The 19741-nt window shown below is 39.7% G+C and overlaps 1 protein-coding gene across 1 annotated transcript in view; it reads right to left on the bottom strand.

The window, feature by feature from the left end:
* MYO1B (myosin IB) overlaps window positions 1–19741 on the bottom strand; it is a 159286-nt gene that overhangs the window by 46865 nt on the left and 92680 nt on the right. The window contains exons 7-12 of the mRNA XM_052659196.1: window positions 12565–12663; window positions 10089–10192; window positions 8447–8594; window positions 8054–8172; window positions 2202–2288; window positions 1385–1450 (exon numbers count right to left, since the gene is read on the bottom strand). Coding sequence (XP_052515156.1) covers window positions 1385–1450; window positions 2202–2288; window positions 8054–8172; window positions 8447–8594; window positions 10089–10192; window positions 12565–12663 — 623 coding nt within the window. The remainder of the gene's footprint in view (window positions 1–1384; window positions 1451–2201; window positions 2289–8053; window positions 8173–8446; window positions 8595–10088; window positions 10193–12564; window positions 12664–19741) is intronic.

Below are 19741 nucleotides of genomic sequence, written 5' to 3'. Positions count from 1 at the left end.
CTTTTATAAAAGGAGAAATAACAGCAGCCACTCCATGAGACTATTGTGGCAATTAAATCAGACAATGTATATAACACTACAATTCTTGCATATAGGCAGTTCTTGATGATCATTTCCCTCTAGCTGTTAAATATGGAACATGATAAAGCAAGGAGAAGGCATGATCCCCAAAGTAAATGTTGTAAGAAAAAGGCATTTACTAGAAAGGACTGGTTGAGCTGCAGGAAGCAAGCTGATGTCTTTTTTGTGACTCTGTGACACTGATACTTAGAACATGTAAATTCTTTGGGTGGTCACTCTGGGTAGGGCCTCGTTGTTTAAAGGAATTCACAAATTACTGGTGGGGAGAGTTAAGATCTACTCGTTATTTTTCCTGAACCAAACCAAAATGCCAGTCCTAAAAGTAAGACTCCTTTAGGTCTCACTTTAAGCGAGAGTCCTTTAAGGATGCCTGCTGCTGCTAAGTCGCTTCAGTCGTGTCCGACTCTGTGCGACCCCATAGACGGTAGCCTCCCCTGTCCCTGGGATTCTCCAGGCAAGAACACTGGAGTGGGTTGCCATTTCCTTCTCCAGTCCATGAAAGTGAAAGGGAAGCCGTTCAGTCGTGTCCAACTCTTCACGACCCCATGGACTGCAGCCTACCAGGCTCCTCCGCCCATGGGATTTTCCAGGCAAGAGTACTGGAGTGAGGTGCCATTGCCTTCTCCTAACAGGTCCTTAAAACGGCTTCTTCATGCCAAAGTTAGCAAGGGGGTAAATAAGAAATTCTAACATAAGTCTATCATGTTTAAATATTTAACTTGCAATGAACACGGAGTCTTTTAAAAAATGTTTCATTGTGAACTTTTAGCTGAAAATTTCTTTCAACCTGTGCAGCAGAACTCATAAGACTACAGTTGGATGAGACCTAGCTAAGATCCAACAAAGCACATGATGCAGACACTCTCTGCCTGAGTCCTACAGAGATGAAGTAACCAGCTCTGGCCAGGCCACAGCCAGCCTCTGGCTCTCCCATTTCTGGCTTTTTTTACGGCACCATCCTATCTGATTTTCAAGCAATCTACAAATGAACAAATATTAATAACTACAGACATAACGTCTATATACTTTGTTAGGAATTTCACAGTAGGAATTTTGAATTTGCAATTTCAAAAGTCAAGTACTAATACAAGAAAATTTTTTTAAACAGCACAGTCTCCAAAATGCTGGATCTCAGCTCTTAACACACATACACACACACAACTGTTACATCTTTACAAGAGTTACTTGTAGATTAAGAGTCATATTAATTATATCAAATGTTTTCTATAGAACACAAGATTTAATCTCCAACTGTTTCACAAAATTAAGATAATAATAACAATAATAATAATAAGCAGCTCACCTCAAAAATTTCGAAGCCATAAATGTCCAAAACACCCATGACTTTCTTTCTCACTTTTGTTTGTGCCTTAAAAATAGTTTCAAATTGAAGGGTTAATTTAAGCATTACATATAACACTAAAAGCATAACAAGGACTATAGACGTAGATTACAAGTTAGTTGTGTCTCAGGCCTAGAAGAATAGAATTTAGGTTTTTTTAAACACATGAAAGAGGAAAGCCAGTTTATATTTGAAAAGTGTTTATTTGAAAACTCTAAACAAATTTAGTAATTAAAGTTTTTCCTAATTTCTTTTTCTTATATTTATATAAAGATTCCATTTGTATGGAATCTCCCCAAAATTTTAATAATAGATGATTTAAAGAAGGTATCATTATGCTTTCTTTATCAGTGCTATATTAGATGCTTAATTATAAAAAAAGAGATCATAGGGTCTTTCAAAACCATCTAGTCCAATACTCTCATTTTATTGAAGAATATATTATAGCTAGACTGATCCAGTGACCTCTTCAGCCAAGTGTGCATAACTAGTCACCAGATGAGTCACAACCAGGACCTAGGATGCTCTCTTTTGCAGTAACTCTGCAAATACCATGAGACTACTCACTGGTGAGATTTCTTATAACATGCATGCAAAACAAAAACAGAACTGCTGACAAATTCCAATCCTAAACAAGGGAAATGCTTTTCAAGGAACAATCTCGGTAAGTGCTAATCAATTACCTGATTATAAAATTAAAATATCCTTAACTTAATGTTTATACTCTGCATACCACTTATTACAATTATTTATTTATCTGTGTATAGAGATTCAGTACCTTAATGCTTTCATTGATTCGATTTACCAGCCATGAAAACAACCTGCTGTAGAGGTTTTTAGCCAGAGCATCACGGGCATAATAAGCCTATTAAAAAGAAAAAGAAAAACTCAATACCCACAATTACCACAATGCTTAATTTCAATAAAATAATGAAGATATTTTTAAAAGATATTGAAAACTCTTTTATTTCAAATTTCTTTTCAGAGCATTTTTATTGTACTCTAGATGAACAGTCAAGCCATTAAGAAAACTGGGGAAATTGCTTATACCCAGTTATTATACTTTTTTGCATCCCAGGAAATTAACTTTAAACACTGCAAAGGCTTTCTCCACACGGATATTCATCTCAGTATTATAGAACAGAGAAAAATCACAGGCAATTTAGATGTTCAACAACAGAAGCATAGTAAAATAAATAAATAAGTGCCTGGTGGAAGGGAAGTTACACAGTCATCACAGAATGATTGTTATAAAAATCAGATAATGAAATGAAAAATTCCTATTATGCTTTGTGATAATAAAACATATACATTTATTATAATAACAACTATTTTTTAAACTATTAGATGTAGGAAACTCAAAGGAAATACACTGAAAATGGTTTTGACTGATGAGATCTGTAGTTATTTTTCATCAATCAGTCTTTTGAGCATCTAAAAGAACTTTTGTAATAAGCAGTATAACAACATGTTGTTGGATAATACTTTGTATAATAAAAATAAAGTGCTTTCATTTCTTATCTGTTTGAAAGCTGTTCACAGCTACTTAACAAAGAATAGGTAGAAGACATGGATGTTTCTCTGACCTTGATTTAGAATACAAAGGTTGGAGAAAGCTGGGTTTGGTCAGGAGGCCTAACAGACCCTAAACAAACGTACTGTGTGCCAAGGGTATGCAGGAAGTAAGTACTAGTGATACATCTGATACCATTGCTCTGGGGACAGGCCTGGAAATGGGCAGCAGCAGCCCAAGAAGAAATTGGCCTCAGGAAAGAGGTTCTATTGCTGTTTTTAAGACTAGACATATGTGTGTACTTCATTGTTTATAAACAGAAAGTTGGGCATTACAGTTAAAGTAAATCATTATATTTTTATTTTATAAAGAACACAAAATACTAAATTATGTGAAAATTCTTTCTCTACAATTCTTATGAGATGAAGTGTGACAACTTTAATAACAGACTCACTCCATGATAATATACTACAGCTGGGAAGAGAGTACCTTTTCCCTTTATCTGATACTTCCACGCTAATCCCAAACCTGTCTCCCAAAGTCTCAGGCAGCTACTCCAATAAGGGTAGAAAATTCACCTAGACGTTGGTAAAAAAAATAAAACCTGACTGTCCAATACTATACGTGAGGTGGGGGCTGGAGGGCAGAGGGAATAATTCCACAGAAGAAAATGTATATATAAAATGCTGGCACAAAGACAGAATGTTTAATTTAGAAGAACAGTATTTCTCCAATACCCTTTCTTCTAGGTTTTGTTCTGTTTTTTTTTTTTTAAAATAGATATTTTAAGTGCCTAGAACAATGCTTGGCACATAGTCTGCAGGTGTATTCTGAAGTGTCCTCATCCTCTTCTACAGCCTCATAAACCTAGATAATTCTTTCTTAATCCTTTCCCCTTTCTTCTTATAAGATCAAGTCATTTCCAAACACTACTTATTTATAAACAGACCCTATTTCATCATCACATCATCCAGCTCTCCTAACCGTATGCAATTTGCTATAAACAAACCACTGTTTCAGTATGCAACTGAATGAATAGTGACAACTTATTCTGGTAAACTGCTTTATATTTTTTAAAGTGTAACCACTGACAATCTTAATCATCCTTGTTTCGTTCAAATACTTATTTAGAAGTCTCAAACTCAGATGCTTTCAGGGACTGCACAATAAAAATCAATGGGAAATAGTGGGGTCCAAGTGAGCTAGAGACTGCATTCCAGGTTAAAGGCACTCAACTTCAAAATTTTAAAACCAAGCTAACATGAGAAAACAAATAAGCCAAAACTACGATTTCCTCAAATGTTCATCAAATAAAGTACACCTACTGAGCTGTACCTGGCCTCACGGATGTCAGTTTGCTACCTGTAGTTTTTTGGGTCTGATTGCTGCCACCTCATCTCCACAGTACCATCCTCTAAAGGAAGGTTTATTCCCATATAAGGATCGTGAGTAAGGTGTGTAGAAATGAGGGAAGACACCAAGTGCACAGACTCGCCATCTCAGATTCTAAGCACAAATGACAGGACTGTTTCTGCAGCTGATGAAGCTCTTAGAGAAAAACCCCAGGAGGAATCTGCTTCCATGATGATGTCCAGTATCAGGCGTGACCCAGGACAGCAGGGTAAGTGGAGACACAGAGATGCATGGGCACGGGGCTCACCTTCTGGGAGCTTAGAGAGGAATATGGGAGGTCAAACAATCGAAAGGCAAGTTCCAAAGGAGTTTGCAGGAGAAAAATGAGCTCAGAGAAGGAAGAATCAGGGCCTTATGATCACGGAAGGCTTCCTAGATGAGGTACAATTCAAGGACCATCTAGACAGCAGAAGGAATTAGCAATGACATGGATAAGCAGGAGCAAAGGCCTCCGGTAGAAATAAGTATGGCATTTAGAGAACTATCAGGGAATAAACTGGGAGAAGTCATTTAGGATCAGATGACAGGGACTCTGGGAGCCAAGGCACAAATATGTGGTAGAAGCTGAACAATAACTCTGTCTTGAGTTCCTGTTATTTCAATATTAGTCATTCCATCTGGGGAAAGATCTAAATGCCTTGGGGAAAATGAGGCATAGGGCAGTAAAGATGATAATGGGGCCCAAGAATTGAAGTTATGAGGAAAAGGTAATAAAACAAATCACATCTTGTAGGAATAAAAATCTTTTAGGCCATAAGACTGGTAGAAACAAACTCTCTGAATCCTGCAACAACAACAACAAAACTTAAGAAGCTGAATAATCTGAGATCTCAAGCCAATTCTTTTATGTCAATAGTTAAAAGAATGGGGGAAAGTTTTACCCAGTGATGCAAGGTGACTCAAGATTATACATGTAAGAGGCACCTGGGTCTGATTTCTCTACAGGATGATTAAAAAGCAAGAATAAAACACACACTAAAAAGACAAAAATACATCCATATATATTCCATATATATATAACATATATGAAATATTCCTAAAGCGCCTCTTAAACAGATGTTTTCTCATCACATCACTATATACTTCACCATCCCCAATCTATTGAAATATTCTCAAAATGGAACCTTGGGATGGACAGTGGCAGCAGCAGCAGCAGCAACTGGGAATTTGTTAGAAAAGCAAATTCTCCCATCCTACCTCAGACATACTGAACCAAACACTCCAGGGGGTATGACCTGCAAACCGTGTCTAAGAAACCCTCCAGGTGATTCTCATGCACCCTCAAGTTCGAGAACCACTGTTGCACACAATCCACTCTGACATCATTTCTAGCCATGTAGCTCTGAATCCTCTTTACATATTTATAGCCTTAGGTTAAAGCATCTGCCTGCAATGCGTGAGATCCAGATTCGATCCCTGTGTTGGGAAGATCCCCTGGAGAAGGAAATGGCAAGCCACTCCAGTATTCTTGCCTGGAGAATCCCATGGACAGAGGAGCCTGGTGGGCTACAGTCCACGGGGTCACAAAGAGTCGGACACGACTGAGCGACTTCACTTTCACTTCACTTTAACCAAGCCTGATCAACTCTTTTTTGCTATGTACTCCAAACCTGGCTCCTCTCACACTTTTCTTTTGAAAATACCATTTTGTCTATTCTTTATACATCTAAATCCTTCAAAGACTGGCTCAGAAACCATGTTCTCCAAAAATCCTCTTTAATCCCTTATGTCCCTACTAATGGTCTACACGGAGGCTTCCGCTGTGTGGGCTCAACTAATTTTTCTTGATGAGGCAAGTGACTCACCATCTGACGTTGAATGAGTGAGGTGGACAAGGACAGACATCATAGCAGTAGTAGTAACTTAGGAAGAAGGACATGTAGCAGTTATAGCTAGAAAAGGATTGTTACACCTTAAATTTACATAATTATAAAGGTATAGTATTTTCATAGTCAAAACTGCTCGCCTAAAATAAGAAATCAATGTTGAAAGAAAGCTAAAAGCATGTGTATGTTTTGGGTTAGTAAGAAAGACTAGCTCAGAGCAGTAGAGAGAAAGACTAAGCCCACTCAATGTTTTGCCGATGCTTAAGGCTACTTACAAGGAGGATGAAAATACAGCTAGATAGAACAGGCTTGAGTGGGAAAAATCCTAAGTTAACCATTTAATTCTAGCCCATATCAACACTGACTGGTGGGAGAGTGTTTAAGCCATAGAACAAAGGATTTATACTGAAAAGGTCTATACAAGCTCCTACATATACAAGCATGCCGGAATACATCTGTTCATCCATCCTTGAACCAAAGGAGAGAAGACATAAGCAACTCAGACTTGTGTCTTAGAAGGACTCCACTGGCCTAAGTGTGGAGGGTGGAGGGGGAACAGTAAGAAAGGCAGGGAAGCCAATCTGGTCATTAAACCACAGCCAGCTCCTCCACTATCTTCTCCAAATCAATAACGGTGCTTGGGCCAAAAGTGTTGGGAGTCATCCTGGACTCTTCTGTGTCTTTCATCTCACATATACCAACGCATCAGCAAATCTCATTGCATCCCCTTTCAAAATATACTTCTCATTCCACTGCCGCCATCTGGTTCAAAAGCCACCATCGACTCTGCGTTAGCATACAACTGTGTGCTCCCCTGAGCTATGAATGTGTATCCCCCTCCCCCAAATCCATATGTTGAAGCCCCAGTGTGATGGCATTTGGAAGTGGGGCCTTTAGAAGGCAATTAGACTTAGATGTGGTGGTGAGGCTGGAGTCCCCATAATGGGACCAGTACCCCTAAAAGCTGAAGCTCCAGTACTTTGGCCACCTCATGCGAAGAGCTGACTCATTGGAAAAGACTCTGATGCTGGGAGGGATTGGGGGCAGGGGGAAAAGGGGACGACAGAGGATGAGATGGCTGGATGGCATCACCGACTCGATGGACGTGAGTCTGAGTGGATTCCGGGAGTTGGTGATGGGCAGGGAGGCCTGGCGTGCTGCGATTCATGGGGTCGCAAGGAGTCGGACACGACTGGGCAACTGAACTGACTGCCTGAATGACCCTTAAAAGGGGTGAAGACACCAAAGCTCATTTGCTCACTCCTCCTCTCTGCCATGTGAGGACAAGTAGGTAGGCAGGTGTCTGTATGTAAGGAAGAGGGCCCTCAGCACGAATTCGACTGTGTTGGCACTCTAATCTCAGCCTTCCAGCCTCAAGAACTGTGAAAAATAACCGTTTTTGTTTAAAGAGAATACAGTATTCTGTTATAGCAGCCAAAGTGACTAAGACACCCTCTGTCCCTTATATTATGCTGCCTATACTGCAGCCAGATGACCCCTTACAAGGCAGATCATACCACCTGTGCTCAAAACTCTCCAGCTATTTCTCAGCTCACTCAGCCCCTCTGCCCTGAACACCATGGGCCTCCCTTACTCTGCTCTATTTTCTTCTCTTTGTCCATTGCACTTAGCACCTGCTAGCTTGCTGTATGAATTTTCTAGGTCTACTGCTTTGTCTGGCTCCTCCTGCCAAAATTTTAAGCTTCACAAAGGCAGGGATCTTTGTGTGTTTAGTTTACCCTGTACCCCTAGTGCCTAAAACAATGCCCAGAATATAATATGACAGGATAATAGCCTGAAAACTAAAATTTTTGTTTCCACTTATACAAGATTCTGAAGACTTTTAAAACTCCCTTCCAGACATTATGTTTCACCCACCTGAGCCACATTCAGTGTAGTTGAAACTTTCTCTTGCTTGGCCTCGACCGTTCGGAAGCTGAAAGCTCGTTCTAGAACTGACTGGTCAATGCCGGTCAGCTCGCAAATTTCTTTTAACTCTGTTGTAGGGGGAATGGTCACAAAGAGTTACTGCATATCTGCTGCTAATAATCAATCACTTTCAAGGCTTACAGTGTTCTTTCTAAATCATTTTCAAACCAATCAATGTAAAATATATAAATCAAAAGACTTCAGACTGAGCTGTAATTACATTTCTGCTCGGTTCACTAGAAAGTTTTTTCAACTCAAAGCAAGTTTTACTTTCTACATTAAAAACTGGGCAGAAGTTCAAAGTCAGTTTTGCTCAACAGGGCCCGTCCTCCACTGACTTACCGTTTTTATCTTTGATCTTGCTTTCATCTAAGCCATTCACTCGCGATTCAGGCTTGAACTCAATGTTCCCCAGCTTCAACACCGCAGCCACCACCTCCAACACAGACTCAGCTTCATGGTCCATGAAACCCACGATTTGCATGGCATTCTAGGGGAGAAAAAGCACGTGTTTTCTGTCTGCAGTTCTCTATTATTTAAAAAAAAAAATCATAAAACAGACTCGCCTCTGAAAAAAAATCAAAAAGACAAAGTGTCCCAGAGTAAACTTTCCAAAAGGCAAAACTAACATCACATGGAAAAGTCTGAATGAACTTTGTGGCCAACCTAATAATGAATGAACTGAATTAGCACCAATGCTGGGCTCTATCTTGCTCAGTGGTTTCAAGTTCGAATTCAAGGAACCCTGGGGTATTTCACAGGCTGTGGCAAAGAGGAAGACAGAGGGAGAGAAGAAGGTGGAGAGCTGAGTCCTGGGTTCCCACTCCAGCTCCAATCACAGCAGCTCTGTGTGTGTGTGTGTGTGTGTGTGTTTTCATACTGGAGTTCTGCTGCTAGAAACAAAACCAAGCAAAAAACCTTATATAATCCCCTACAAAGAAACCTCCTCATTTATTATACATGGGAGAAAAACTGTGGTTTGCAAAGGTGAAGTACTCAATTCCAGGAACTACAGGTAATAAGGAACATTTGTCCAGTCATAAATTTTTATTGAGTGCCAATGATCTGCCAAGCAAAGTGGTCATAGAACTGGTCCCAAACTTAAAATCATGACCAGGGATCAACAGGCTTCCATATGAGGCTGTTCAGACAACTTAGAAAAAATTATATTCTCAAGAAACGTTTTCTTTTTTGAAGAACAGCCCAGTCTGCTTGCTTGCTTATTTACTTCCCTCCACCCCAATCAATCTACCTGCCTATTTATTTATAATGACTAGGTTACACAGCAATGGGAGTACTATAAGATTTACCATTCTAGAAAATTTCAAACATATACAAGTCTAGGGAGCAGGAAAAGAACCACATGTTATATTCACTCACCCCTAAAGATGAACTGATTCCAATCTTATTTTATCTATAATCCAGCCTATTCCCACCCCTGCCACTATTGCAGCTGTATCATCTGGAAGTAAATAACAGTTATCAGGATCATTTCCTAATAGAAGCAACTTTCCAAGTGCCTCAGAAACATAGAAAGCAGAATTTAATTAAAAATAATTTTTTTTTCTAATGAACACAAATGCTAATTATTCTGTTTTATGGAGGATTTTTCAAAAACTATATATAAACATGACTGTCTGAAAAATAGATTTGACTTAACATGACTGTAGGACAGTTTTCACATGTGGAAATTAACTACTGAGCATATAAATACATTTGGAATTTCAGTACAATATAAAAAGTCAAACCCCAAAATAGATGTAAAACAGTAAAATTGCACGCTCCAATTAAGTCTGGCCTTTTCAATACCATATGACTATTGAGCTAGTAAAATATCAAACTAACAAAAATACAATAAATTCTATAATTCTAAAACCTTTGGGAGCATGAGTTAGAAATCAAAGAAAAGTCTGAACTTTAACAATGCTGATTGAGCAATATAACATCACCCATTTTAAAGAGTAACAAAGGCATTACATCTTACCCTAACGGTTCTGAAATTTGCTGCATCATCCACTCCATTAACTTTGGCCGAGTCCAGACTCAGGTAGTTATATCTGCTGAAATCCCGCTCAAGTTTAAGCTTATCTATTGAATCACACATACGAGTTGATAAGTTACTTCAATAAATCTAATCATCTTTAACATCTCATTCCTTTAACCCTTCAGATAAAAAGACTTTCATACTATGCATTGAACCAAAAGAACAGAAATGAATGGTATCAACTCAAATATATCAGTAATAGTATTTGACCAAAATCACCTTCATCGTGCGTACATATTTCAAACTGTTTTTTTTTTTACAGACCCTTTCCATATTTGGATTATTTATCTTCAATGTGCTATTTCCTTATAACATATGATGTCTGCCTAGTGATTCTCCCACTGTTGGACACTTGGATTTTCTCCAGTTTGTTATAATAAATAAAAGCCAGTGATAAATGTCTTCACACAAAATATTTTTTGGATTCTTTTGAATGATTCCATTGGGATGTAATCCAAAAAGTGGTGTGCCTGGGCAGCAGGGTCTGATCATTTTATGACTTCTGCTTTGCCAACTAGTCCCCCAGGAAAAAGTCCTCACGTTGAAGTGATACTCAGAAGCTCTAGACAGATCAGTCCTGACAACTCTGCCAGCTTTATCCTCTTCAATAACTTTAGCTAATACGTGTACAGGGGCTACTTCAGTGCTGCCTCAATTTACATTTGTTGATAATTAACATCCACTTCTGCTTTATTGACTATGCCAAAGCCTTTGACTGTGGGGATCACAACAAACTGTAGAAAATTCTTCAAGAAATGGGAATACCAGACCACCTGACCTGCCTCCTGAGAAATCTGTATGCAGGTCAGGAAGCAAGTTAGAACTGGACATGGATAAACAGGTTCCAAACTGGGAAAGGAATACGTCAGGGCTGTATACTGTTATCCTGCTTATTTAACTTATATGAAGAGTACATCATGAGAAATGCCAGGCTGGATGAAGCATAAGCTGGAATCAAGATTGCCAGGAGAAATATCAATAACTTCAGATATGCAGATGACACCATCCTTACGGCAGAAAGCGAAGAAGGACTAAAGAACTTCTTGATGAAAGTAAAAGAGCAGAGTGAAAAAGTTGGCTTAAAACTCAACATTCAGAAAACTAAGATCATGACATCCTGTCCCATCACTTCATGGCAAATAGATGGGGAAACGATGGAAACAGTGACAGACTTCATTTTGGGGGGCTCCAAAATCACTGCAGATGGTGATTGCAGCCATGAAATTAAAAGATGCTTGCTCCTTGGAAGAAAAGTTATGACCAACCTAGACAGCATATTGAAAAGCAGCGACATTACTTTGTCAACAAAGGTCCAACTGGTCAAGGCTATTGTTTTTCCAGTAGTCACGTGTGGATGTGAGAATTGGACTATAAAGAAAGCTGAGTGCTGAAGAATTGATGCTTTTGAACTGTGATGTTGGAGATGACTCTTGAGAGTCCCCTGGACTGCAAAGAGATCCAACCAGTCCATCCTAAAGGAAATCAGTCCTGAATAGTCATTGAACGGACTGATATTGAAGCTGAAACTCTAATACTTTGGCCACCTGATGTGAAGAACTGACTCACTGGAAAAGACCCTGATGCTAGGAAAGATTGAAGGTGGGAGGAGAAGGGGATGACAGAGGATGAGATGGTTGGATGGCATCACCAACTCAATGGACTTGAGTTTGAGTAAACTCCAGGAGTTGGTGATAGACAGGGAGGCCTGGCATGCTGCAGTCTACAGGATCGCAAAGCATCGGACATGACTGAGCGACTGAACTGAACTATGAGGGTAATTTTTTCCCCCAAGTGTGTTGATTTTCCATAGCTCTTTTTGTTTAAACTATTTGTTCAAAACTTTTCATCACTTAGTTACTGACTATTGGATACTCTCCTGATGGACTTATAATAATTCTCTAAAATATCTAAAGGTCAGATTTTTGTCTCTTGTATCAGTTGCAAATGTCTTTTCCACTATTTTTAAATTGTCACTGAGTAGTATGTTTGTATATAATTATACTCATCTACTGCTCCCTGCTAACTTCCTTCCAAGTGGACTAATTATATTCTTCCATTTTGGTTTTTTTTTTAAATAGATAATGAGCCTCTCTCCCAACTTTTAGTTTTTTTAGCAACCCACCTGAAACACAAATTATAGTCTTCCATTTTATTTTTTTTTAATTGATAATGAGTCCCTCCCCCAACTTTTAGCTCTTTTAGCAATCCATCTGAGACACGTTCCAGTACCTGGTGAGGTACTACAGAGACAGATACCAAAGACTGCAAGGTGGTAGAAGCCAACCCATCGTGTTCTTCCCTTCAAGTAGAATCATGGAAAAATTTTAAGACAAAAAGAGGAAAACCATAAGGGACACTTCTGCTTTGGATGCTGCAACAGTAAAAATTAAATTAAAACACAAAAACAGGGACTTACTGAGAAGCTCTTCAGAGGCACCAGAAAGCAGCTGATAAAACACATGGAAGTTTCTTTCACCTCTTGGCTGCTTAACAACTCGAGATTTCTCTAAAAGATCTAAAGAGAAAAAGAATCAAAATCGTAATACAGTATTAATCTCACTTTCAAATACACTGTGCTTCCTTCTCTTCCCCCTCAACTTTCTTTTTCATTTTCTGTTTTGTACTAATAAAGTAACAACAGAAGCTACATTTTCAGTTCTACTTTTAGGAAGAAGCACAACTCTACCTAGAACCACTAAATTAAACAAACCACCTTCTGGTACAATAGTGAATATGCAAAATAAGTTTAACAATATAATCAACAAGCTGATTAAAGACAACATAGCTTTTGTAATAATATTCTCTTGATTTTATATATGATGACACTGCATGCATGCCAAGTTGCTTCAGTCATGTCCAAGTCCTTGCAATCCTATGGACTGTAGCCTGCCAGGCTCCTCTGTCCATGGGATTCTCCAGGCATGAATACCAGAGTGGGTTGCCATCCCCTCCAGGGAATCTTTCCATCCAGGGATCAAATCCGAGTTTCCTGCATCTCCTGCATCGGCAGGAGGGTTCTTTACCACTAGTGCAACCTGATGACATTAGGTTCTTCAATATGTAGTATCACAAGTCCAAGTAAGGAAATGCAGCCATTCAGTTAAGAATTCACTTAACTGAAGAGTTATAATGATAACAAATTAAATATTTTTGATATTTTATGCTAAGTGCCTTATAGACATTATTTCATTGAATCCTCCTCATCATTTTGTAAGGTATAACTTCACAGATGAAAAAACTGATAGTCCAGGTGCTTAAGAAGGACTTGAAATCAAGCCATCTGACCTCAGTGCTACCTGGCATAAAAGCAGCAAACCTCTTTGATCTCTTGAAGTCTTAAAGAATGAAAGGTGGTTCTCATGGAATCTGGTGTTATCTGACAGTATACTTTCATTGATGCTGGATGATTTTTTTCATGCTGTAACTGACACATTATCAAATTTTCAGGAAGGGAGGGAGGCAGACAGGGAGAAAGGAAGGGACGAATACCAGCAAGCCAACCAGAAAGGCACCACTGTGGCAGAAACAGGGAGTGGCAAAGTACAACTGCAGAGAATATTCCTACCTAGAGTCCTGTTTATCACTGACGGGCGATATAAAACAGGGTCTGCATTCTGTGGTCAAAGGCCAAATTTATTTATAAAATTATGCATCAGTGATCCCATTATTGAGCACGAATTCTAGAGAACAGACACATTCGATTTACCATCAGACTGAAATCTAAACATTATCCAAAAAATTAGTAAAGGAGAGTACAGTGTGCAACTTCACAGGGACTTTTCCCTGAACTTCTTAACTTGTATTTATGGAAACCTTACTAGCACAAGAGGAGGAGTTTAGGGAGAGTTAAAAAGTGTAGATTCAGTGAACAGGGACATCCTAGGGTGCTCCAAATACATGAGGCCGTTTGTAAGAATGAAGAGATGGGTTAAGGGGATACATAAAGTTGACAGAAAGAACAAAAACATGTAAACACAAAAATTATTAAGAACAAGATGCTGCAGAGATTTCATCTTCAGCTCTCACTTGACTTGGACAACTGCCAATGCCCTCAAATCACAGATGGAGAATAATGAAGACTTCATATTTAGCCAAAAAAAAAACTGCAACTGAAAAGCACAAGTGAGATAAAATTCAAAACAGGATTGTGCAATAGTCATCATCTCTAAGGACTGAACGTTTCAATCGATCAATAAATACTGACATCCAAGGCAGCAGACAGAATAAACAAAACAGGTAAGGATAAAAGTATATCATTGCACTCATCATGGACCAAGCTCCTCTGGGGTCCTAAGAGTACCAGCACACTTTTAGAAGAAAGAACTCAGTGCCTGGGCAGAGTTTTCACTGAGACACTGCTGCTACTGCTAAGTCGCTTCAGTCGTGTCCAACTCTGTGCAACCCCATAGATGGCAGCCCCCAGGCTCCCCCGTCCCTGGGATTCTCCAGGCAAGAACACTGGAGTGGGTTGCCATTTCCTTCTCCGCACTGAGACACTAACTCATCCTAATTCCTCAAGCCTAGAAGAAAGTAACTACATGAAAAACACAAACAAATGCCCCAGTTTACTTCATCCTTTCATGAAGCTCACTTACTGCTCACCCACCATGTGACAGAATTACCTGGGATGAGCCCAGCACCGACTACACACCTGAAGACCTTCTTCCTCTGGACCTACACCGGTCACACCTACAACTGTCTCCATCACTCTCACCACTCAAACCAAGGGCAGCAGCTCTGTCTAAGCTGGGCTGCCAACACCCTTGAGAGAGACAGCAGAAGGTGGGGATGAGAAAGGCAGAATGACCATGTGTCCTTCACCTGCGAAAGCCCGCAAAACCCAGGCTCTCCCCATAGCACCAAGAATCCCACCATGCTGCACAAGCATCGGAAGCCTGCTGCCCTCGCCTCACGGGGCCCCTCAGTGATGATGACGAACTGTTCAGTGCCACTCACCCAGTTACACCCCACAAGCAAACTGTACTACTTACTTCAAGACACGAAATCAACTTCAGACCCCATGACAGGGACACACTGTGCAACAGCAACACGGCCAGCCTCATGTTTGGCACTTTTTGAACAAATGCTCACACACAATGGGGAGCTTAGAAACAGTGATGGCTCTAAGATTCAGCAGATAACAGTCACCAAGTTAATGAATGATATTCGCTTATGCAGTGTGGAAAAGAATGCTGGCCAGTGTACTCCTTTTACCACACATCCTGATATAATCAGTGATCACGATCACACTCAAATCTGAAACATAATATAACATGAGTTTAAAAGGAAACGTGCAGGAGGGGAAGTACAAGGAAACTTTCACTGACGTTTTGCTCCCCATTCAGTACTTTTCATTTATTATCATACCTCCTCTGAAGTTGGTTTTACAAGCCCCATTTTGTAGATGAGAAAATGAGGCAACACATTGTTACTAAGTGACAGAGCCAGAATGAAAAGCTTTAGGACACTAAGGTATCCTGCTTATGTGCTTTATAATTTTCTTTCAAACAGAATGCTAAATCCATGAACACTTAGAAAGGCTGAGACTGTTCTTCACAAAAAATGTTTGACTTCATCTAAGCAACTTGATCACAAAGTGAGAAGCTTTTGACTACGAAGCAGTTAAGGGTTTTACCATGTAAAATGCTTTGTCGATTACCCCAGAGCCTCTTATTTCTTTATGACTTTTCTTTAAGTTATAAGCTTCAAGACATAAAAGTAATCAGGAAAATGTTTGCTCCTGAATAATTTACTAGTGCTTAAAGCCATTCCCTATTCTATTTTTTTAAATGTGTGTGCACCAACATAACCTAACAGCATGAAGCCATATCAAATAATTACTCAAATAAATTCAATTCACTCTAAGGACTTGCCACCTGAACATTTAAATTTATTTAAGTGTTCCCCTAACTTAAGGCAAAGCAAAACACTGGCAGGGCTTTCTCTTTTGTTTTAGATGCTTCTGCCACCACTGCTAACAAGACTGCCCCTCTGCTAACAAGACTTAATAAAAAGGAGTACAGGATACACTAGATATTTAATAGAGAAGACAGTAAAATAATCTCCACATATTCCATCTATTCCAATGAAGCTACATTCCTCCCTCAAGTCATACATCTAAGTTCATATTAAATTTGATATAAGTGAAAGCATTCATCACTCAGTCGTGTCCGACTCTTTACAACCCCATGGACCATCGCCTACCAGGCTCTTCTGTCCATGGGATTTCCCAGGCAAGAATACTGGAGTGGGTAGCCAATCCCTTCTCCAGGGAATCTTCCTAACTCAGGGATTGAATTCATGTCTCCTGCTCTGCAGGCAGATTCTTTACTGTCTGAGCCACTAGGGAAGCCCATTTGATATCTGATAAAAATTTAAGTTTAAAGGGAAGAAAGAAACCTATGAAGACATTCTAAAGGGGAAAAGCAGTGGGAAGGGACAAAGAAATTCTGAAATCAGAACTTCCCCCGACTCCATCATGATACTGACACCTCACTATTAACAGCACCAGAACAACTGAGGGGCTTTCTTAGTTTTGACTAATTACTTGCTAGGTCATAGCTGATACATGTGCCTTGCACTGAGACAACCTCCCTAAGGTACAAGACATGAAAGAAGTAAAATGTCCATGTTTGCACCTGTTAAAGAATAAAGTCTTTTAATAAGCCAAGGAATAAAAGAACAAGTAGTGGTTTCAAAGAAGAAGAAAAAAATTTCGCATTACTTGGAGTATAACAGATAAAGGATTAGGTAGCAGGATCAAAGTTTCTTTACTTTATGTATAATCTCTCTTCCTGGATGAAAAAGAAAAAGAAATGCTCCAAGATCTTGATTAAAGCTTATAGAAGAATCAGCTTTGCCTGCTTTGCTTGTAAGGCAGGAATGACAATGAGCCCTGCTCCTCTCCACAGATACACACTAGAAAAAAGTGAGTGGCACTGAGGACTTCCCAGGTGGCACAGTGGTAAAGAATCTGCCTGCCAATGTAGGAGACACAAGAGACAGGTTCAATCCCTGGGTCAGGAGGATCCCCTGGAATAGGAAATGGCAACCCACTCCACTATTCTTGCCTGGAAAATTCCATGGTCAGAGAAGCCTGGTGGGCTACAGACCATATGGTCACAAAGAGTCGGACACGATAGAGTAAATGCAAGTGCATGCACGCACACGCGTGCGCACACACACACACCCACCCACCCCCCCCACACACACAAGGCTTTTCCCTTCCCTAATGTGAAATGATACAGTTAGCAGTAATTAAGGACCTGCCACCTAAGAAACAACATTTATCTCCATACGGACTCTGCTGCCTTGGATCACCATCCCTGAAGAAAAATGTCAAATAACCAGTGATTTACTGGGCATCAGTTCAGTCCAGTTGAGCTGCTCAGTCGTGTCCAACTCTTTGCGACCCCATGAATCACAGCACGCCAGGCCTCCCTGTCCATCACCAACTCCCGGAGTTCACTCCGACTCATGTCCATTGAATCAGTGATGCCATCCAGCATCTCATCCTCGGTCATCCCCTTCTCCTCCTGTCCCCAATCCCTCTCAGCATCCGAGTCTTTTCCAATGAGTCAACTCTTCACATGAGGTGGCCAAAGTACTGGAGTTTCAGCTTTAGCATCATTCCTTCCAAAGAACACCCAGGGCTGATCTCCTTCAGAATGGACTGGTTGGATCTCCTTGCAGTCCAAGGGACTCTCAAGAGTCTTCTCCAACACCACAGTTCAAAAGCATCAATTCTTCGGCGCTCAGCCTTCTTCACAGTCCAACTCTCACATCCATATATGACCACTGGAAAAACCATAGCCTTGACTAGATGGACCTTAATCGGCAAAGTAATGTCTCTGCCTTTGAATATACTATCTAGGTTGGTCATAACTTTTCTTCCAAGGAATAAGCGTCTTTTAATTTCATGGCTGCAATCACCATCTGCAGTGATTCTGGAGCCCAGAAAAATAAAGTCTGACACTGTTTCCACTGTTTCCCCATCTATTCCCCATGAAGTGATGGGACCGGATGCCATGATCTTAGTTTTCTGAATGTTGAGCTTTAAGCCAACTTTTTCACTCTCCTTTTTCACTTTCATCAAGAGGTTCTTTAGTCCTTCTTCACTTTCTGCCATAAGGGTGGTGTCATCTGCAAATCTGAGGTTATTGATACTTCTCCCCGACAATCTTGATTCCAGCTTGTGTTTCTTCCAGTCCAGCGTTTCTCATGATGTACTCTGCATAGAAGTTAAATAAGCAGGGTGACAATATACAGCCTTGACGTACTACTTTTCCTATTTGGAACCAGTCTGTTGTTCCATGTCCAGTTCTAACTGTTGTTTCCTGACCTGCATACAGATTTCTCAAGAGGCAGGTTAGGTGGTCTGGTATTCCCATCTCCTTCAGAATTTTCCACAGTTTATTGTGATCCATACAGTCAAAGGCTTTGGCATAGTCAATCAAGCAGAAATAGATGTTTTTCTGGAATTCTCTTGCTTTTTCCATGATCCAGCGGATGTTGGCAATTTGATCTCCGGTTCCTCTGCCTTTTCTAAAACCAGCTTAAACATCAGGGAGTTCACGGTTCACGTATTGCTGAAGCCTGACTTGGAGAATTTTGAGCATTACTTTACTAGCATGTGAGATGAGTGCAATTGTACGGTAGTTTGAGCATTCTTTGGCATTGCCTTTCTTTGGAATTGGAATGAAAACTGACCTTTTCCAGTCTTGTGGCCACTGCTGAGTTTTCCAAATTTGCTGACATATTGAGTGCAGCACTTTCACAGTATCATCTTTCAGGATTTGAAACAGCTCAACTGGATACTGGGCATAACTGATGGTAATTTCAATGAAAAACTTGGATTATGAACAAATGTTTGTTCATACATTAGGATATATATTCTAAAATCAACTCTACAGTATATTTTTGGAAATACACAACATAATCCTCAAGATTGACAATTAGGAAGTTTCACTAAAGACAAGCTTTAAAGTAAAAAAGATGGGGCAAATATCTTCTTACAAATCACTCCCTGTGCCCATGTATTATACTAAAAGAAAGCAGACACGGGTGCTCACCCCAGGGCTCTTTCTCAGCCTGGGTCTCACACAGACCTCTGTGTGGCTACATGTCCCAGACTTTGAGAACCCTCAAACACCTGGCATGACAGTTTTTCCCATATCTCTACCTCCATGCAGCATTTTCATTTTTAAGAAATCAGCTTAAAGTTCTAACTCAAACGTCAGAATCCCAAAGTGATAGATCAGTACCAACGATAGCTGGACATGTTGCATTAAAAGTTGTGAAAGGACTCTCACTGTCTATACATAAAAAATCAATTTGGGGTTTGAAATACTAAGAAAATGTGCCTTATTATCTACCTAATTAACTATGGGTGTTTTGCTAGAATCTGGTTCCATATATATAGCACTTACGCATTTTCACCATGGATTTTTTTCTACTACAAATTTAAAGTTTATCTAATAACTGAAAAATTACTCATGTGTCTATGTATTTGAATCTAAAATTTGATGCCCAACCCGGAAATAAATTTAATGAAATATCTAGTCCACAATATCTTATTATTATACACATTATTC

Source organism: Budorcas taxicolor, chromosome 2 (genome assembly GCF_023091745.1).
Source record: "Budorcas taxicolor isolate Tak-1 chromosome 2, Takin1.1, whole genome shotgun sequence".
Taxonomy (NCBI): Eukaryota; Metazoa; Chordata; class Mammalia; order Artiodactyla; family Bovidae; genus Budorcas; species Budorcas taxicolor.
The sequence above is the reverse complement of the archived record's forward strand: the minus strand, read 5'-3'. Positions and strand labels throughout refer to the sequence as shown.